This window comes from Elgaria multicarinata, chromosome 6, assembly GCF_023053635.1.
Source record: "Elgaria multicarinata webbii isolate HBS135686 ecotype San Diego chromosome 6, rElgMul1.1.pri, whole genome shotgun sequence".
NCBI lineage: Eukaryota > Metazoa > Chordata > Lepidosauria > Squamata > Anguidae > Elgaria > Elgaria multicarinata.
The window spans coordinates 100,604,509-100,626,765 of NC_086176.1; the positions used below are offsets into that span (position 1 = coordinate 100,604,509).

General features: G+C 41.5%; 2 protein-coding genes across 3 annotated transcripts in view; one reads left to right on the forward strand and one right to left on the reverse strand.

The window, feature by feature from the left end:
* PRLR (prolactin receptor) overlaps positions 1 to 17,833 on the forward strand; it is a 96,854-nt gene extending 79,021 nt beyond the window's left edge. For both annotated transcript variants that reach the window (XM_063128160.1, XM_063128161.1), the window contains 8 exons: positions 1,688 to 1,829; positions 2,930 to 3,059; positions 3,187 to 3,356; positions 4,857 to 5,023; positions 7,386 to 7,527; positions 12,291 to 12,390; positions 13,948 to 14,017; positions 16,043 to 17,833. In XM_063128160.1, coding sequence (XP_062984230.1) covers positions 1,688 to 1,829; positions 2,930 to 3,059; positions 3,187 to 3,356; positions 4,857 to 5,023; positions 7,386 to 7,527; positions 12,291 to 12,390; positions 13,948 to 14,017; positions 16,043 to 17,038 — 1,917 coding nt within the window. In that variant the 3' untranslated portion in view covers positions 17,039 to 17,833. The remainder of the gene's footprint in view (positions 1 to 1,687; positions 1,830 to 2,929; positions 3,060 to 3,186; positions 3,357 to 4,856; positions 5,024 to 7,385; positions 7,528 to 12,290; positions 12,391 to 13,947; positions 14,018 to 16,042) is intronic.
* Positions 1 to 22,257, reverse strand: part of RAI14 (retinoic acid induced 14) — a 269,841-nt gene that overhangs the window by 28,511 nt on the left and 219,073 nt on the right. The gene's annotated exons all lie outside the window — the stretch shown is intronic.

Here is a 22,257-nt window from a genome sequence, read left to right on the forward strand (position 1 = left end):
GCTAATCCATTAAAGGGGCTTCAGGTTTAATTTGGTCTAAGTCAGCTTTCCTAGTAAATATGGAGACTGTAACGGAAGAAAAATTAAACAGAATTGAATGGCATTCTGTTTCTAGCAAGGATCAAAGAAAATAAATGAATTTGATTTCCCTGACAGCACAATGAAGTGACCAGCAGAGGCTGGTGGCTCAAATTTCAGTGGGTCTGTGAGTCCATTCTGGGTTTCAATCAGAACCAGCCAGAAAGCTAAAGGAATGATCCAAGATGATGAATTCTATCTCCAAAATGGGTTCAGCACCTTGAATAGCTTCTTTAGAGTTCTGTCTGAAATCTAGGTTGGATTCACATCCCCGCCAAAATCAGACTCTCCACTGGAAGTGACTCAAACACAGTATAAATAATAAAAAAAAGATTTGCCTTGAATCGTTATGATTAATACATTTATCCCAGGGAAGGCTATGGAAAAAGAGACCTCCTTCTTGTGTATGATTTATTTATCACATTTTTAGCCTGCCCAATAGCAAAAAAAAGTTCTCCCTGTATGCCTTTCATTCGGTAGCTTCCTTGGGAGAACCATTTAGATTAATGAGCACCACAAGATACATTTGTTGTGTTAGCAAAATAAGAAAATCCGTGAGACTAAGAACGCTGAAAGGGGGAAATGTAACTGTTTCTAAGAACTCCAAGTAAATAGGCCTTTCTCCCTGTAGGAGCAAATAAAATATCTGCAGGGGCACTGAAGTTAATAAACGTCATTTCATTGTACAGTGGGAAAAGAAACATATTGTTTGGCTCAGCTGTGAGACAGATACAAATGTACGTTCTGGAAATAGTAAGGAGCAATCATCAGAAAATGGAGCACATTTGCATTTCTCCTGTATAAAATGTCCACGGAAATGACTCTTTAAATGAGAGGGGCCAGCTAGGTTCTTAAAATGGGCGAGCACAGCTTGTGGGCCCAAAGTCAAACAAACCATATGAAAAGGAGGGCAGGGCTCCTGTATCTTTAACAGTTGCATAGAAAAGGGAATTTCAGCAGGTGTTAGTTGTATGCATATCGCACCTGGTGAAATTTCCTCTTCATCACAACAGTTAAAGCTTCAGGAGCTATACTGCAGTTATACTGTGACCAGGTTTAAAAGAGGGCAGGGCGCCTGCAGCTTTAACTGTTGTGATGAAGAGGAAATTTCCCCAGGTTCCCCATATATACAAATGACACCTGCTGAAATTCCCTTTTCGATACAACTGTTAAAGATACAGGAGCCCTGTCCTCCTTTCCATATGGTCACCCTATGTAACAAGCCCCACCAGTAAATCTCGTGTGTGTGTGTGTGTGTGTGTGTGTGTGTGTGTGTGTGTGTGTGTGTGTGTTCTGCCTGCCTGAGACTGCAAAATGGAGAGTGAGGTGCCAAGGTGTGGCTTGTGGGCTGCCTGGCTTGGTGGGCCACATGTCATGCACGCTTGCTCTTAGGTTCATGTGTTTTATCCATTCATTTACAACCATACCTACCCTGCTCTCCGTATCTAAAAGCATGAGGAGGACACCTAGAACGGCGAGATGAGGCCGCAGTGCCAAATGCCCCAGAAGTTCCTAACTATTGCAGAGGCATCTCTTGGATGCCGTCTGTTGAAAACCCAGCCGCCCTCCCATTCTCATTGTCTTCTATTGTGTCTGTCTTCCTTCCCAGACTTATTTTGTTGGAGAGCAAACGCAATATAAAACGTCTCAGTTGAAACCAGGAGTGAAATATACAGTTCAAGTTCGCTCTTTAACAAACCACGGAGAAAGGAGCAAATGGAGCCCGGAAACTTACATCCAACTCCACAATGGTGAGTCGACCACTTGTTTGTTTGTTTGTTTGTTTGTTTGTTTTCCTTTTTGAAAGGACTGAGGAACCAGCATGGGAAAGGTGCGTGGCGGTGGCAGCTCCCGATTTTTGAGGCCCCTTGGGCAAGACGCCCTCCATGGGCCCTCTCCCTCAATGAGTCTACTTTGTAAACTCCGTTGTCACCTGCTGCTGTTCCGTCTCCTCCTCTTTCCCGTCTTTGCTACTGCTTGCTTGCGTGAGAGGTAGAGAACCGCTGAGCAAGTAGGCCGGGGCATCTGATGCTTCTCCCTCTCACCACCACCACCCTTGTCTGGGCAGAGCGAGAGGCAGGAGGCCAAGCAGGCAAGAGGAAGAGCGACTCCAGGAGGCTCTTGTCAGTGGGCCCCTGCCAAGTGCCCCACCATATCTACCCTAGATGCCAGCCATGGCTGAAAGACAGCAAATGCCCAATGACTGAGGTCCAAATTGCACATTGCACACAACTATGTATAATAGAACTCCCGGTGGCTGTTTTGTATAGGCAAATCAGCTTTGAAGAAGGACAGTTTGGCAGAGAAGAAGCAAGAAGACATGCTTGCCTGCCACGCTTCTGCTGCAGTCTTCCCCTAGCTCTCTTTCATTCTCCACCCACCCACCCACCGCTGCTGCCAACTGAGGGTCAAACTACACGTGAAAATAATTGTGTCACATATCGCTGAGGCATATCGTGGTTGTGGTTGTTTTAATGTAAACTAACATCCAAGCTTTCGGTCATAAAGACTAGGAAGAGATGACTTCCAAATTAGCATTACTATTTTTATCCCATCCTTCCTCCAAGATGCTCAGATCAACAGTTTTTGGCTCTTCCCTTCACCTCTGTTTTATCATCACAACAACCCTGTGAGGCAGGTTAGGTTGAGAGAGTCCAAGGCCACCTAGCAAGCCTCATGTCTGAGCAGTGATTTGAACCCCAGAACCTGCATTGAGCAGGGGGTTGGACTCGATGGCCTTATAGGCCCCTTCCAACTCTACTATTCTGTGATTCTATGACCTTGGTCCTAGTTTGACAAACCTAACCACTACTCCATACTGGCTTAGTAAACTATTTTTTTTTCTATTCAGGCCAACTTCCAGGAAAGCCAGAGATAATAAGATGCCGCTCTCCTGAGAAAGAAACCTTTGCTTGCTGGTGGCAGCCTGGTTCTGACGGAGGTCTGCCTATCAATTATACTCTGCTGTATAACAAGGAGGGGTAAGAAGTTATAGATGATGTTGGGGCTTGACTGTGGCGCCATTCTGCACCACAGGGTTAACGTCATAATTTCTAAGCAATAGTATGTTTGAATTGTATTTCCTTTTTTTATTATTATTATTCTCAGAGAAAAGAAATACCATGAGTGCCCAGATTATACAACAGCAGGACCCAGCTCCTGTTATTTTGATAAATGGCATACGAAACTTTGGACAACGTATAATTTTACCATAAGGGCAACTAACGAGATGGGGAGTAGCGTCTCTGAGCCATATTACGTGGATGTGGCAAATATAGGTATGCGGTGCAAATGTTACGAAACAGGAAAACTCTGGCAGAATAATCTGAAGTTCTTAAGAGCTCTGGCCTGCTGTTCTGTATGCAGCTAATGCACCACCATGTGTGACAGCAGCCAGCTATGGGTCTTGATGTACCTTCTGTTCTTGCTGCTTGCCTGGAACTGCAATAGCGACGGGTGGGTGGGTTTGCCAAGCAACTGGTATGTGAAAAAAAGCCAAGGGCAAGGAGTGGAAACGGAGATATGCCTAGGAAATACTTATTAGTATATGCCAACACGTTTCGGACTTATGAAGTCCTTCTTCAGGGCAATTCAAGTAAGAGTTTCAATTTTCTCCAGAGCAAAATGATCTCCTATGTAACTCACCATACATAGGAGATCATTTTGCTCTGGAGAAAATTGAAACTCTTACTTGAATTGCCCTGAAGAAAGACTTCATAAGTGCAAAACGCGTCGGCATATACTAATAAATATTTCCTAGACATATCTCCGTTTCCACCCCTTGCCCTTGGATTTTTTTCACGTGCTATTTGGGGTTTCCTTTCATTCTTGGCAAGCTTCTGGTACACCAGAATATGTATCTAGTGAGCATCATTTAGTTTGGTGGGTCATGCTGTTCAGGCCTGGCCTAGTTTCCATGCCTGCCTCAGCAATCGACTGTGGTGGACGGACCCACAAAACCATTGCTGCCCTGCACTTTCATAAGAGCGGGGCCTGGCTTTACATACTGCCAGGCAAAAAGTATTCCAGCCTTCAATCCCCGTATGATCCAGTTCTCCCTGATTTATTAATTTCTTTAGTATTTATTTTATTTATTTGTAGGATTTATATACTGCTGAATATAATAAAAAAAATATTAAAAACACATTAAAACAACGACTGTAAAAACAATTCAAGGAGCGGCAAAATGGGGCGGCATGATTAGTTTACTTACAGCCCAGAGAAAGCCTGGGTGAAAAGGTGTGTTTTTCAGGAGGCATTTAAAAGGTGTCACATTTCCTGCCTCCTGAACAATGCAAGGGAGGGTTTTCCAGAGAGTGGGTGCCACCACAGAGAAGGCCCATCGCCAGGGTTTTTCATGGTGACATTCCTTTCGTTTTGGAATGACCAGCAAGGCCTCCTCTGATGATCTTAAGTGTCAGCTTTGGTATATATGAGGGAAGGTGGTCTGCTAGGTATCCTGGTCCCAAGTTGTTTAGGGCTTTATATGACAGTATCATAACCTTTATGTGGCTGGGTAGCTAATAAGCAGTCCGATACAGCCCCAGGTTACAGTGGTGAAGAGGAGCAACACTGGCGAGCTCTTGTCAGTGAGTGGGCCTCTGCTGGTGCGTTGGCCCTTGGAAGATGCCCAATCCTGCCTACCCGTGATTCCAGCCCTGGTGGGGTGAGGGTGTGGGGGAGAAAAGCTTCAATAGTTAACCTTTGTGTGAGACGTTTAAAGGATGCCTCTACTTGCAATGTTAAAGGGCATGAAACTCTGACCCTTCATTTTTCAGTTCAGCCACATTCACCGGAAAACCTGTCTCTGGAATTTGAGAAAAAAGTATATGGGGAATACCTGTTGTTGAACTGGGATGCCCCTTCCCTGGGTGACGTCAGATCTGGTTGGCTAACACTTGAGTATGAGCTACAAATAAAACCTGAAGAAGGACAAGAGTGGGAAGTAAGCAGAAAGATAGCTCTTGGTAGCTAATTGTTCTGTGTTGCTGTTATAGATTTATATTGGAAAACGTGGTCATTACACAAAAAAGAACATAGACAGCCCTTTGTCCCACCACACTGTATAACAAAGAATTTAACTGTGAACCATACAGGGCAGTAGCCAACTGTGTCATTCTTTTAGCAGAAATAACTTTCTAAGTCATTTGCGCTAACAAAACGTTCCTAGACTAGGTTCTGTACTACGTGCAAGAGAAGAATCCCACTAAAGTTACATTTGCACAAGCGTGGCTGCACAAGTAGTTGTGCATTATGCTTGTGCACTAGTTTGCACAACTGCTTGCACAATCAATTGTGCTAGCGTAATGCAATGGAAAGATTCAGCAGACATCCGCTAGCACTATTTGAGTTTGCAAAATCAGACCATCGGATACAGCCCATAATATCCATATGCCTTTAAGAATTCTTCATAGAACAAAGATTCGACATCTGACTGTCTATTTATTATGTTTGTATCCTGTGGACATAGAATCCCCCAGACTGACAGCTGTTAGACATTGAGCAGCTATTTATTTATTTATTTATTTATTATATTTCTATACCGTCCAATAGCCGGAGCTCTCTGGGCAGTTCACAAAAATTAAAACCATTCAAAATATAAAACAACAGTATAAAACCATAATATAAAATACAATATAAAAGCTCAATCAGATAAAAACAGCAGCAATGCAAAATTACAAATTTAAAACACCAAGTTAAAATTTATTTATAGACTGTTAAAATGCTGGGAGAATAAAATTCTATTCTGTCTTTTCCTCCTTAATAGATTTTTTTCTGAACAAAAAAGAAAAAAGATAGTTACAGCTGGGTTACAAGTGAGAGACGATGTCTGGACTCCCATAATATTCCGCAAATAAGGCAGGGTGATTTCCCAATAAAAGCTTAACCCACAAAAGTCTCCCTTAAACTGCAAAAGTCTCTTGTAGAGTTAATAACCACATGTCATAAAACGATACACTCTTAAGGATTTAGAGGCACACATTCCATGCTGATATTGGGCAGGGGATATAAGACCAGACATTTGTTTCCAATCTCTTAAAGAGATAAAGCCGCAAGCATGGATTAGGGGCAGGAAAAAGGTAGATCAGGACCTTTGGGGAGATCTCTGGGTGATTTGCAGCAGAGTGGCAAGGACTCTCCATAGATTAACATTAGCCCTGTTGGATCAGAGCAATGGTCCACCTAGCACACATCCTGATTTCCCATTGGGGCCACTCAGGTGCTTCTTCTGGGAATCCCATAGGCTAAGCATAGACACAGCAGCCCTAAGAATGTAGTAGAATTTCATTTCAGTACACAATATATCCCCAAAATGCCCCCGTTTGCAACCCCAATGCGAACGGGCCTGCATATTCTCCGAAAATGTTAGCAAGTTCGTGAATGTGCATTGGTGTTGAAAAAAATGCACACCTTAAAAAATGCACACTTTTTAAAAATTGTATTGTTATGCTTTAGTCAATGGAGGAAAAAAGCACACTCTTGAAAGGCGCATGCAGAACTGTGCATTTCTCCCATTCGAAATGCAGACTTCTCCCGTTTGAATGAAGCGGAAAAAACAGATAGCAAACTAGAAGCTTTGAAGTGAAGTTTGGATCATCCCTGGTTCTCCCATCCCTAAGTAACCCTCCCCTGCTTTTTGCCATGGCACAATTCAGTAGCATAGTTTCACATACAGTAGCATATCACCCCTGTATATAAAAGGCCCTTTTAGTCATCATGACCATTGGCAGACCTAACAGTAATTTGTTTAATCCCTTGTAAAGCAATCTATGGGCCAAACCCCTGGAATAACAGGTTCGTGGCATCTTAAACTGCTGTCAGCCTATTGTCAATTGACAGGGCCAGCCCTACCATTAGGCAAAGTGAAGCAGCCACCTCAGGTGGTAATGCTGGGAGGCGGCAGCAAGGTCTCGGAGGAGAGATGTGGGCCATGTGGCCTGCTCTGCACTCCTAGCCTGCAGGCTTCAGAGCAGTAGAGGATACTGTCCCATCATCCATGTTGAAAAAAGATCAGCTAGGCCAGTTGGCTTTTGTACATGCAATGTCAGGAGGTGCCATCTTTGGCTCTGACAGCAAAATATTCTGGGCTGCCCCTGTCAATGCCTGACCTCCAAATTCCACTGTAACGAGAAAGTGGGGGGAAATCCCCTAATTATCTCTCCCCATTTTCTCCACACTGTATGTATAATATTATATAGCTTCTTCATTTCCTTTCTAGTCAAAAGCACAAGTATATGTTGGTTTTGATGCTGTTAAAAAGTACCCCTCATGTTTATGGTTTATGTGTTCGTTATATATATTTGCAGAGAATATTTGTTGGGCAGAGAAAAACATATAAGATGTTCAGTGTAAATCCAGGAGCAAAATACGTTGCACAGGTTCGCTGCAGAGCAGACCTTGGAACTTGGAGTGAATGGAGCCCTGAAAGTTATATTAAGCTCCAAAAAGGTGAGGTCAAAAGATTGATCGGATGTTTATTATTTAACACCAACAATATGAAACGACAAATAAGTTTAATTTAGATTATTATTATTAATAATAATAATATATTTATGTCCTGCTTTTCCATTACAGTTACAATGAAACTGTATCCAGTTATAATGAAACTGGCCTATCCAGTGGAATTTTAAGATGTTTTTAGAATGTTTTAGGATGTTTTCTAGGATGTTTTTTAACAATGTATATTATGTTTTAATTCAGTTTTATGTATTTTATCATTTATTGTTGTTCCCCACCTCGATCAAAATGGAGAGGCGGGTAAGAAATAAATTCATGATGATGATGATGATGATGATGATGATGATGATGATGATGAAAACACTGAAATGTGTATTAAAAACAAAACAAAGAACCCTCATTATTATTAATAATAATAATAATAATAATAATAATAATAATAATAATAATAATAATAATACAATTTAACAGTAGAACAGAACAGCCATTGGGAGACACAGAACTAAGAACTTATATCAAGAGGCAGTAGTACTATAACTTCACTGAGAACATCGTAACACATCAGGTTAGGGCGTAATCCTATGTATGTTAAGACAGAAAAAAGTGCTACAATTCCATGGATGCCCCAGACAGCATGGATAGCTGGGGCATGCTGGGAGTTGTAGGACTTTTTAAATGTCTAAATATGCATAGGATTGCACCCTTACTGATTTAAAAGGGGTTTAGCATTCCTATCGCTAGTGGATATTAACCATCTCTATCTTTAATCACTGACTGCATTTGGAGAGAGATAAAATAAAATTAGTATTCACACAGAGGAAAGCCAAAAAGATGCTAAAAGGTTTGGGGTAAATGATTTCCAAGGAAACATTAAGAGCAGTTTCTCAGACCATGTTTATACCCAACAACAGAGTATACAATGCACGCTCATGTAAGTTCAAGAACATACGAAGAGCCATGCTGGATCAGTCCAAGGGTCTATCTAGTCCAGCACTCTGTTCACACAATGGCCAACTAGCTGGGCACAACCCCCCCCGATTCACCTTGGAGGCCATTTTGGAGCCCCCGAAACAGCCCCAATTCATAGAATCATAGAATAGCAGAGTTGGAAGGGGCCTACAAGGCCATCGAGTCCAACCCCCTGCTCAATGCAGGAATCCACCCTAAAGCATCCCTGACAGGTGGTTGTCCAGCTGCCTCTTGAATGCCTCTAGTGTGGGAGAGCCCACAACCTCCCTAGGTAACTGATTCCATTGTCGTACTGCTCTAACAGTCAGGAAGTTTTTCCTGATGTCCAGCTGGAATCTGGCTTCCTTTAACTTGAGCCCGTTATTCCGTGTCCTGCACTCTGGGAGAATCGAAAAGAGATCCTGTCCCTCCTCTGTGTGACAACCTTTTAAGTATTTGAAGAGTGCTCTCATGTCTCCCCTCAATCTTCTCTTCTCCAGGCTAAACATGCCCAGTTCTTTCAGTCTCTCTTCAAAGGGCTTTGTTTCCAGACCCCTGATCATCCTGGTTGCCCTCCTCTGAACACGCTCCAGCTTGTCTGCGTCCTTCTTGAATTGTGGAGCCCAGAACCGGACGCAATACTCTAGATGAGGCCTAACCAGGGCCGAATAGAGAGGAACCAGTACCTCACGTGATTTGGAAGCTATACTTCTATTCATGCAGCCCAAAATAGCATTTGCCTTTCTTGCAGCCATATCGCACTGTTGGCTCATATTCAGCTTGCAATCTACAACAATTCCAAGATCCTTCTCGTTTGTAGTATTGCTGAGCCAAGTATCCCCCATCTTGTAACTGTGCCTTTGGTTTCTATTTCCTAAATGTAGAACTTAGCATTTATCCCTATTAAATTTCATCCTTTTGTTTTCAGCCCAGCACTCCAGGCTTGAAGTTTGTTTCTGTCTTCCAGGGTATTAGCTATCCCACCCAATTTTGTGTCATCTGCAAATTTGATCAGCGTTCCCTGCACCTCCTGGTCCAAATCATTAATAAAAATGTTGAAGAGCACTGGGCCCAGGACTGAGCCCTGCGGCACCCCACTCGTTGCCTCTCCCCAGTTTGAGAAGGTTCTATTGATAAGTACTCTTTGAGTCCGATTCTGTAGCCAACTGTGAATCCACCTAATAGTTGTTCCATCTAGCCCACTTTTAGCTAGTTTATTAATCAGAATGTCATGTGGTACTTTGTCAAAAGCTTTGCTGAAGTCAAGATATATGACATCCACAGCATTCCCACGGTCCACAAGGGAGGTTACCTTATCAAAAAATGAGATCAAATTTGTCTGACAGGACTTGTTCTTGACAAATCCATGTTGGCTTCTAGTGATCACCGCATTGATTTCAAGGTGTTTACAGATTGACTTCTTTATAATCTGCTCCAGAATTTTCCCAGGGATGGATGTCAGACTGACTGGTCTGTAGTTCCCAGGTTCCTCCTTTTTTCCCTTTTTGAAGATAGGGACAACGTTAGCCCTCCTCCAGTCATCCGGCACCTCACCCGTCTTCCATGATTTTGCAAAGATAATAGACAAAGGTTCTGAGAGTTCTTCCGCTAGCTCCTTCATTACTCTTGGATGCAGTTCATCAGGCCCTAGAGATTTGAACTCATTCAAGGAAATTAGGTGTTCTTTGACCATTTGTTTATCAATCTCAAACTGTAATCCTGCCCCCTCAACTTCTGCTTCACTTTTTCCAGGGGGGTCATAGACCCGCTTTTGGGAGAAGACTGAGGCAAAGTAGGAATTGAGCACTTCAGCCTTTTCTTTGTCATCTGTTATCAATTTGCCATCCTCATTAAGCAGTTGAACCACCATTTCTTTCCTCTGTCTTTTACTACTCACATATCTGAAGAAAGCCTTTTTATTGTTTTTAGCATCCCTCACTAATCTCAGCTCATTCACAGCTTTAGCCTTCCTGACGCCATTTCGGCACTTCTGCGCCACTTGTCTGTACTCTTCTTTTGTAGCCTGGCCTTCCTTCCACTTCCTATATGTATCCCTTTTTGTTTTCAGGTCATCTCTAAGCTTTTTGTAGAGCCACATTGGTTTCCTCTGTTGTCTTCTATCTTTTCTCCTTGTTCGCCTCAGGGTGCTTCGGGGGTTGGCTGCCTCACCTCGGTGCCGAAGCTGAGGCGACTCTGAGGCGACTCAGCCTTTTCTGGGTGCCGGCTGTGTAGCACCCTTTCACTGCTCTTCCTGCTCACCTGCTACCATTGCTGCCACCTCGCTCCTGCTGCCATCAATGATGATGACGAGAAGAACCAGGCCACAATTTTAAGATATCGCGGGGACTCTGATTAGTACCTCTAAGGCCAAAGAGGTGCCAATCAGAGCCGCCGCGATATCTTAAAATCACAGCCCAGTTCTTCTTGTCATTGGCGTTGATGGCGGCAGGAGTGAGGAGGAGCAGGTAAGCATTTGAAGCGGCCCAGTGCCACTCCGAAGCGGCCCGAGGTGCCCTGAAGCTTCGGAGCCAACCAGCTTCAGGGCGCCTCGGGCTGACTTAGAAATGCCTCGGAACCAAGGCAAAGCGGGCCGAATCAGCCCACCTCGACTTGGTTACGGAGATTCAGCTGAGATGCTGCATAGTCCTTCTGTCAACCAGGGCCCCACAAGCAGGACACAGTGCAACACCATCCTGCCACTCATGTTCCCCAGCAACTGGTTTATATAGCACATATAAACCAGTTGGTTTATAGAGAGCTTGGGCTATTGGATGGTATAAAAATGTAATAATAAATAAATAAATAAATAAATAAATAGCACATAGCCATTAGGATTAGTAGCCACTGATAGCCTTCTCTCCAGGAATTTATCCAAACCCATCCAAAGTGGCTGCCATTACCACATCTTGTGGTAATGAATTCCATAGTTTAACTATTGGCTGTGTGAAGTACTGCCTTTTAACTCTCCAGGCAGGGACGATCCCTCCATTTTCCTGGGATAACCCTTAAGTGTAGAAAGGGCCGTGGTCAGTGTAAATGGATTTTCAGAGCCCTTATGACAGTTAAAAGACTTATATTATCACATTGGAAGGACAAATGGTCACCTCCCATAATGCAGTGGGTTGAGGATTTAACAACATTATCAACATTTGAACAGGTGTTACATAGGCGCAACTTGCAAATGAATAAATACTGTACATGGCTATATGGTCTGCTTTTCTTGAAACCTATGCATAATTCTCTCCCTTTTTAAAAAATGAATGGTATACCTAATGGGTGGAAATGATAATATTGCTATATATGTAATGTTTTCTTTTTCATGATTTTTTCCCCCCTGTTTTGTTAATATTCACAATAAAAAATACTTAATGGAGACCAATCAAAATGAATGGAACTTAAGTTAGACTAACATTGGATAAACCCATTGGATACACTCAGTGGAGGCTGCTGGCTCCGATGTCAGTGGGGTGGTGAATCCACTCCAGGTTTCACTCAGAACCACTCAGAACTCTAAAGGAGCTATCCAAGCTTCTTTCAAGTTCTGATTGGTCCTAACTGAAATCTGGAGGGGATTCACCACCCCACTGACATCGGAGCCACCAGGTTCCACTTGATACACCCCCCTGGCTCAGATCTCACCATGAAGCTGGCTGGGCCTGTCACTGCATCTCAGTCTAACCCACCTCACAGGGTTGTGGTAGAGATAAAATGGATGGGATGCCACCTAAGCTTTTGGGAGCTAAGCGATGTAATGAAACGAAATGTTCCTGCAATAAGATTCAAGCCCTCCTCATTTTCTCTCCTAGAGATCAGACCGAAGGATATACTTGTTTGGATCTTTGTGGCTTTTTTATCATTTGCCATTGGTTTGATCATGATCTGGACCTTGGCTTTGAAAAGAACTAAGTAAGTTGCTACTTTTGATCATGTTGCCAGATGCCTAAAAGTAAATAAATTGGTTAGCTCACTCTCAGAAAAAAATGTTGACTTGTTTCTCTGTCATATATATTAGGGAGGGGAGAAGGGGAATATATACAATATATTTCATGGAGGGATGAAAAGGGAGGTACCCTTTGGCTAATGTCCCACTGCCTGCCCATAACTGTTGCCCCTAATCCTAATTTATCCTATAAATAATAAGATTACCTTTGATCATAAACCACCAAATGCCTAGCTGGCCAAGGCCAGAACGATAAGGCCTTCTCTAGTTGGCCAGGTCCCTAATTATACTTAAAGTTGCCAACCAACCAGAACAAAGCTAACCTAGACCATTGGTTTCTTTTGTTTTTGACCTCAGGTGAGTTGCCGAAACACAAACACCAAGGCTACTTTCACCACCACCCCTCCTTCCTCAGATGGTTGGGGTGGTTTTTTAGCTCAATAGACAGCTTTTGCTCTGTCCCAAGATGAGATAGTTCCCAGGGCATTGCTGTCTACCTCCACCTTGAAACCTGTTTTTATCCCACAGAACTTTGTCCCCCAAGCTCTTTCTAAGAATTTATTTTTGTGTGTGTTAAGAATGTACAATACTAGTGTGATTTGAGGGATAGAGAACTCCCTACAGACCATTCAGCATTGAAAAACAAACACCTGGACTGAGAACTTGGGGCTGATAAGATAAGCAGAGGACTTTTTGTCAACCAATCCTCGCCTGGCAACAACCCAGGATTTCCATCCAGTCACTCTGTGAACTCAGGGACTATACCTATGAAAAGTAAAGCCACCTACTAAAGGGAAAGAGGTAGGGCCGGTCCAACCGTTAGGCAGGGTGAAGCAACTGCTTCAGGCAGCAGATGCTGGAGGGCAGACCCCATCCATTCCCCACTCTTGTTAAGAAGACAGAGCTGGGTTTGCCACACAGCCCATCCTGAGCCCCCTAAATTAGGCTATTGTGGAGAACACTATCTCATCACCTGAGCTGAAGTAAGATTTAACTATCACTTCAGTTGGTTTCTATACATGGAATGGGGAGGGAGAGCCATCTTGCCCTTCACCTGAGGCAGCAAAATGTCTCAGGCCAGCCCTGACAGGACACCATATGTAGAAGTGTGAAAGCACTTTATTGGAAGGATAAAGGGAGGGTGAAGTAACAACTCCTCCTCCTGTGTACAGTTTTCCATGTGCAGATGGCTGAGGATCCACCCATATCTGTGAGCCCTCCCTGTTTAGCATGGGTGCAAAACGTACGGGCCACAGGCCACCAGAATCTGCCACCAAAGAAATTGCAGACCCATTGTATAAAGCTTCGGCTATGGGGCGGCATATAAATTTTAATGATGATGATGTTTCCCTTGCTAGCAGTAGCAAGGGAATTTCTTCTTTAGCTCTGATCTCTGAGATGAGAGATCAGAGAAGGGACTAGCAATTTAACCCCTTTCCTCATCTCTGACGGAAGGGAACCACTTGCGAAAACAAAAGCTTGCATTCACTTCTTCTTTTTTCTGTCTCCCATTCTCTTTTCAGCATGGTGGCCCGTTTTCTGCCCCCTGTTCCAGGGCCAAAGATAAAAGGCTTTGACGCTCAGCTACTAGAGGTAAGTCTTCAGAATGCACTTCCCTGACTATATAAGGAATAGCAATCAGAAAATTGAAATTTCTGTATATGATAATAAAAAAGAATAATGCGCATGTGGTGCATTCTCAGGATAAAAGCAATCCGCACCAAAAAGCAAAAAATGGAGACAAAAGCTAAACTTGTCCTCATGAATCATTTGTTTGTTTGTTTATTGCTTGCATGTGATACCTCAAGGGTATTTATTTATCTTATCCTGTTGAAAACAGCTAAACAGGTCAACTTGAAGAATTGGCAACATTCTCTCTGAGGTTAGCAACATCCCTCAAGGGAGCTTTTCTAAGCTGTTTCCATCAGGATAAGTTAGATACAAATCATTTTGTCCCTATGTAAGACAGTTAATGAAATGCACTGGGCATATCACATGTTATATTATATCATAGCCCCAGTTTGAGGCTTTGAATGTTTCTAAACGAGGCTTTTATTGTGTGCTTGTGATTGCTCGGTCCCGGTAGATTGCAGGTCCTTTACACGATGTTGTCATCCTCCAGGCCTCTCCCATGCTTTGCAACCATTTCCCCAGCTTTTTTTAGATGGGGGAAAGTGTGCTATTGTTCAGAAATGGCAGAATGAGACTCTTCTGTATTTGCACAATTCCAATATATCACAGTGGTTGTGAAAGAAAACATATAGAAAGGCAGAGAAAGAAAATCCCCTCCCCCCAAAAAAACGTGTGAAGGAGCCACTCAGAATCTGGGAGCAGGAGCCTCAGTAAAAGTGCAGGTTAAAAGCCTCAGGTAGAAAAGACATGTGTTGCTCCTTTTTGCTTTGGGAAGATCTCAGGGAGAGTCCTCACCTGTATGATACATAAGCCATTAAGTCCAACCCTGTTCCCTGTTCTGTGAGGAACAGGACCTTTTCAGTTGTGGCACCTTTGAGGCTTCTCTCCCGCCCCCCTGCCCCCTTTCTGGGAGGCCTGTGAAGCTTGTTCTCTTTCAAGGAGAATAGTTAAGAATGTTGAGTTCTACAAGACTTGCTTAGGGATGTCTAGTTAGAATCTCTCCATTCTTCAGTAATGCTTTGATATGTTTTGTTTTATAAACTGAATATTTTGTTGTGATGGTATTGTGTTTCTGTCTTAAATTATTTGTTGTTGTTGTTATTGCCCTTTGTGAGCTGAATGTCATGCTATAATTTTTTAAAATAAATGAAATATGCTTTAATCTACTATATACAAACTCTAGGATACACTAACAGCAAAATTTGCTGAGTGTGGATGCTTATTTATGTAGCCAAAATGGTGATATCCAACAAGAGGGAGGTATCAGCAGGTTTGGGGAAACCTGAAGATTTTCAGAAGTATCCCAAAAGAATTTAGAGGGGGGGAAACCCTACATAACAGTGCTGAGGGTGGAGGTGAGCCTAAAACAACTCAGTGACAACTGAGGCCTCATCTACACCAAGCAGGATATTGCACTATGAAAGTGGTATATAAAAGGCAGGAGCCACACACCAAGCAGGATATAGCACTATAAAAGTGGTATATGGTACGTGTCAATGGGCCCCAACAGTTGTTAGTGCCCTTCAATACCGTTATAAAGCAGCAGTGTGGCTCCTGCCTTTTATATACCGCTTTCATAGCGTAATATCCTGCTTGGTGTAGATTAGGCCTGAGTATGCTCATAGGGCATGGAATGCTGACTGTTGTGTGTGTGTGGGTGTGTGGGTGTTGAACAACCATGGGGGGCACAGAATGGAATGGAATATCCTAGAAAAGAGCATGGCTGGCATCCTGAACAACAGCACTCCACACTGCAACATTTTGTCATTGGTATAGCAAACGTTCAAAGTGCTTCACATGTATTAACTAGTTGTAATTCTTATTGTAAGGTAAGTTGTTGTGGTTGTGGTTATTATTCACTGCACCATTTTAGTGCCTACATCTATCTCTGTTGCATTGTCAAATGTCATCAGGTAGGTACTACAAATATTATGATCATCCCTGGCATAATACCATTGTTTTTCTGTGTGTGTTTCATCACTTCAGGCAGGGAAAACGGAAGAATTACTGAGTGCTCTTGATTGCCAAGGTTTCCCTCCAACTTCAGATTATGAGGAGCTGCTGGTAGAATTTTTGGAAATAGATGACAGTGAAGACCAGCAACTAATGCCAAATCATGAAAAGAGTAATCCCAATAAAAATGTAAAGTCGGCACACCAGGAAACAGACAGTGACTCAGGGAGAGGAAGCTGTGAGAGTCCTTCTCTATTGTCAGAGAAACGCAAGGAAGCCAGAAATCCACCCTTCGGATTGGAAGTACCAGATCCCAATGAGGTCCAAAGGGACACTGGTAGAAAAAGCATGCGGGAAACACCAAACATAGACCTTGAAGGACAGTGTCCCTGGTTTAGCAGTGGTGGACCTAGGCCATCCACATGGCCTGGAGTTCAACAAGCTAATAGTCAGACTTCCTGTCATGACACTGTGGGTGGATGTAAAACAGCACTCAGTGCCATGAACGTCAAAGCGTCACCTATTTTGATGGGTAGTGAAGAACCCACTGAGACTATTAGCAAAGGGAAACCAGACAAATTAGAAGATGCAGCAAATTTACACTTAAAAGCTCACTGTGACCAAGGGTCATTGTGGTTACTACCTCCGGAGAAGTCACCTTTCTTCTCTTTAAAGCCAATGGATTATGTAGAAGTTCACAAAATCAACCATGATGGGGCGCTGGCTGTATTACCAAAACAGAAAGAAAGTCTTGGCAAAACTGAAAAGCATCTTGTGTACGGAGATCCAAATGAATACACCAAGGTTTCAACAGTTGTATCCAACCGTATTCTGGTATTATTCCCAGATCCCAAAATGGAGGGTTTGCCTTCCTTTCAGGAACTACCAAATGAACCCATCCAAAGCTGTCAGCAGAGCCAAGCAGAGAAAAAACTGAGCAACTGTCTCACAGCTCCAAGCGCTTGCAAAATACAGACTGGTGGATTAGATTACCTGGATCCAAATAAATTTATGCCCACCTTTAATTGACTGAAAGGTCAACTGTCCTTCTACAGATAACATTACAAGTAAAATAAGCACTCGTAGCACAAGAATTGCTCAAATATCTGATTGAACTCAGTTGTAGCTCACACCTTTTTATGCTTTATATTCGGTCATTTAAGGACATGCTGATAGCTGATTGCAGATCATTTTTTGTGTATGTCTGTGATTTTTAGAGCTATTTTTGTAAAGAGTGACTTGCCGGGAATTAAAAGTACACTTTGTAGTTTTTAAAAAACAAGAAACAACGAACACTCACAAAACCAACACCCACTTCTGACATGTGTTGTTAAAAAGGGATCTGTGTAGTGATGTAATAAAATGAAACTTTGGATCATGGTCAAATGTTGCTGGTTAAGAGATATAGGTTGGCCTTCTAAAATACTTTGAAAAATCATATTATAATCAGATTTTTGAACTCTACACAAGTAATGTCCAACCAACCTGTAATGTGCCACAAATACAAGTCTAAAATATGAGCTAGTGGCCATGCCAGTGGGAGAGATTCAGCATATGTAGAATCCACCAGGCTTTGCCTGGACTTTTCTTCTGGTTTACCAAGCCAGGGAACAGTTCACAGTGCAGGAGAGATAGGCGGGAAAGCAGGCCTCACTGTGTGCTGAGGCTGGGCCCAGGAGCACTCCTTTCCAGAGCACCATAAACTCCCATAGATGCTGCTTCTTGTGGCATCTGTGCCAGGGCTGGCTCCATATTTGAGCAGGCTTCAACATGAGCTTTCTGGTGACCACCATACTGGGCCTGGTCTGGGCCATCATTTGGTCACCCAAGTAAAACCAGCCAAATATAACAGAGTCAACAAAAAATAAACATATCATTGGAAAATAAAACTGTAACAGGTTGCATGAATATTCCGTTGTTATTCAAGCAGTGTCATGTGTCCAGTGAAAAATTGCAAATTTATTTCATGTCCTACAGTATATTTTAACATATTTGAAAGACTCATATTTTTTCTATGATATTTTTCTGTTTTTTGTTCCTATTTAAAAAAAGGAGAAGCCCTCGTTTTATGGATGCTAAAAAAATCTTATACCAAAAATCTTATATCAAAGTTAATATATTGATGACATTTCTTAGCCAGAGAGTAAAATCTTCTTTACATGTTTTCCTGCTTTGTTTTGGTGTGATAAATTATTTCTGTGCAGTCTCCTCAAATTAACTTTAAACAAAAACCATTGATACCAGTGGGATTATTTACAAGTAAGTAGTTTTGGGATTCCAGCATTTGGGGGACAGAAAACATCACAATGTGTCCACACCTCTAATGATCTAAATTACCCCACAGCAGGACTCACTTTCAAATACTGCCTTATTGTACATAATTAAAAAGTCTACTTTAATACAAACCCTGTGTATTTTTGCAGACTATTTTCTATTATTAAAAATAAACTATTTTTTATTTTCCCAGAGCTATTTACTTAACCAAACATTTTATTGCCTCTTTTCTGCCTCAGGAAGCAGGTAGAATAATGAGAGGAAGATACACTTCTTATAATGAAACTTCATTGCTATAGGGATAATGTTGAATTTCTACTCAACTATGTTTTTTGAGGTCCTTGGTCTTTTCCGCCATCTTAGAGGGGATGTTCTTAGGATGTTTTCAAGGGGCTGTCGTCCCAATGCTCCGAGTTAACACAAGAGTTTACATCAGTGAACCTTAAGAAAAGTTATTAAAAGGTGCAGTAAGTGTTAGGATTTTTAAAAATTATCTTACAAGTATACATTTTATATCTTACAAATATATATTGTAAAATTATTTTTACAATTATTTTAAAATTACGGTCCATGTATAAAATGGAAGACTTTCGATTGTCACCATTAAAGGTCCCCTTGAAACAGACCAACGTGTTTATACAATTCATTAATATTTTGCAAAGAAGTACCTCCCTTTGAACTAAATCTTTTACAGAACTCTTCTTTTTTTCTGCTGTATTACTAACAGACAAGTTTGTGCTCTTACAGTTTCCAATAAAACTGGCCATTTATTTTATATCTAGGGGAAACCTACCGGTATAAGATGTCATGCACGAATGTTTTCTATGTAATTCCCTGGAATTTAAACAATAATTTTGGGCTTAGTTTTATGGTATGGTGATTGGGATCCCCCCATCAAATTAGAAATTATATTAAATAAGATTTGTTATGTGTTATTTATGGTGTGATATAATATTCAAGGAAGAATTGGTTGTTGTTTTTAAACTGTGCTTTTTATTCCCTCTGTAGTCTGCAATCCCAGCAGACTCATGTTGAACTTGAAGTAAGATAATCTACCTTCAATTTGTTGACACGCTTTGTGCAGCTAAACTACCTGTGCGCAACAGTGTTTTAGTGTCATTTATATGTGTCAGTAATTCTCAGTAACGACCACTTATTAAAAAACAATTTGCAGCCTTTTCTGTAGTGGCTTCTAAAACATTCTGCAAAGTAAATCCCATGGAATTCAGCGGGACTTACATCTGACTAGCAAATGTGGTTGAAAGTGGTCACTTTTCACTGAACAGAGGTAACGTGTGAGTGTTGTGCAGGAAAACCAAAGTAGCCTAACCCAGCTGACGAAATGTCTGCCGTAAAGCCATAAAATTGTGTTACGATCAGGCAAGTGTGATGGCATGAATTTGTTGTTGTTTTTCTCCAGACAAATCATACTACCTCATGTTTTCTTTCCCCTCTAAAAGCCGAATGATATGTCAATGACAAATTGCCCATTATTTTGAAAGAAGCACAAATTCTTTCACAAATTGCTTTGATATATGGCTGAGGGACAGAGGCGTATTTTAGCAAGTAAATAGTTTCCGTATATCATTGATGACCTATTTGCATAGGTTTTCCCCCTTTTCAGACATTATTCAAATACATGGAGGGGGAGGGGGAATGTGTATTCATTACTTCCATTAAATGTATTATAACTGCCTGTGTTGGAATACAAATCCCATTATTCCCAGCCAGATTGACTGAGGTGATGGGGGTTGTAGTCCAACACATCTGGAGGGTGCCAAGTTAGGGAAGACTGTATTATAAGGTCCAAATGCATGGAGGGCTTTCTCCATGGAATCAGGAACCTCTGCTTCCCCCCATCCTCCCAAATCCAGGTAGGATGTTTGCAAAGGCGCTTTTTAGCGTCACATGAAAATGATCAAAGTACAAAGCAGGCTTCACAAAGAATCTTTCCATCTCCCCTATGAGGGAAGGTTACATCAACTGGGATTGTTTAGCTTGGAAAAAAGGAGGCTAAGGGGAGACATGACAGAGGTGTACAAAATTATGCATGGTATGTAAAATGTGGATAGGGAGACATTTTTCTCCGTCTCTCAAAATACTAGAACCCAGGGTCATCCTATGAAACTGATTGGTGGAAGATCCAGGACAAATAAAAGGAAGTACTTCTTCACACAGCGTAAAGTTAAATTATGGAACTCACTACCACAAGATGTAGTGATGGCCACCAATCTGGATGGCTTTAAAAGGAGGTTGGATAAATTCCTGGAGGCAAAGGCTATCAATGGATACTAGCCCTGGTGGTTGTGTGCTATCTCCAGTATTCGAGGCAATAATCCTGTGTGCACCAGTTGCTGGGGAACATGGTTGGGAGGGTGCTGTTGCACCATGTCCAGCTTGTTCATCCCTGGCCGATGGCTGGTTGGCCACTGTGTGAACAGAGTGCTGGACTAGATGGACCCTTGGTCTGAACCAGCATGGCACTTCTTAAGTTCTTATGATATTTACTAGGAAAGAAATTTAATCAGCAGGCATTATTACAGGTCTGAAGAATGGGTAAGCATCAAGCAAAAGATAGTTCACAAGCATTCACAGGCTTGTTAAGTTATTGGCAATTCTTTTGTTTTGCATTCCAAAGCTTATCGATGACCCTGTAAGACTGGTTGGTGAGCTGTACTTTATTATGCTTGGTATTTTTATTTCAAATTGTTTTCAGCTATTTTATATTTTGTATGTTTTAATAATTCTGTTGTAGGTCGCCAAGTCTTTTTTTAGGAGAAAGGCAACTAAGAAATAATAATAATAATAATAATAATAATAATAATAATAATAATAATAATAATAATAGGTTGATCACAGCCTGTTTAGACCAGGAGTTCCCCAACCTGGTGTCCTCCAGATTTGTTGAAGTGAAATTCCTATAATCCCTTAGCCAGCCTAAAAGCCATTTTGTTATTGTGGGCCTGTTCAGACCACATGCTAAGTCATAGTTAGGCTGCTCGCTTTTTTTTACAGAACATGGTTAGTGAAAGTGTTTAAACCGTGATTATGTAATCACCATAGTTATGAATGGTTCACACAACACGCTAAGTCATAGTTCATAAAACATGCTAAGCCGTAACGTTCAGCTCAAACTGTTTAGCCACTATGGTGGCTAAACACTATGGTGTAGTGTTTCGTCTGAACAGGGTCTGTGTGGGTTTTGATTCAGTTTATCTTCATTTAGTAGGAAATGGAAAACCCTGAGTTCTGATGTTATATATTTCTGGCTGGCATTCTAATTCTCCGCCACCCCACCTCATTCCAGCATTGCAAAAAGTGTTGTACATTTCTACAATTATCAGCAGCCTGCCAATCCTGTTTGATGATATTTATTGCTAAGAAATATCCTGTCATGTGCATCTGGAATCTGACTGCATGTTTTGTAGCTTTTTCTTGCTCACTTTTGCATTTCAGTTGCACCTTTATTATATTAAATACTACTTCTAGTTAAAGTGAGCAGTAAATATTATGGATGGAAGTTAAAGTCTTATGTTTGCCTAGAATTTCTTGCAACACACACACACAAATTATAGTTGGTTTCTTAGCAGAATATTGCTTAAGGTATTGTCTAAAAAGCCACATTTATTAATCCATTTAAATGTACAGAATCACACGCACTTTAGCCATCTATTTTATCTGAAGAAAGAGACATAATTCTGGCCGTTTGTTCAAACTTACACTCCACTAGTCTACTCAGTTTTACAATGGTTGGTTTAATTGAGGCATTTTTTGTTTAGTAATAGATCTGATTTCTATTTCACAACATTAGAAGTATTCCAGATCACATAGAGTTTTACTTTCATTTTTGTGAATTTCTTGATCCCCAGTTTTATGGGCTAAATGATATAGGACAGAGGTTTAAAAATAATCTGCATTTAATATATTGTTTGGACAATACTGGTATAAAATTAAAAGCTCAGGAATCTTTTATT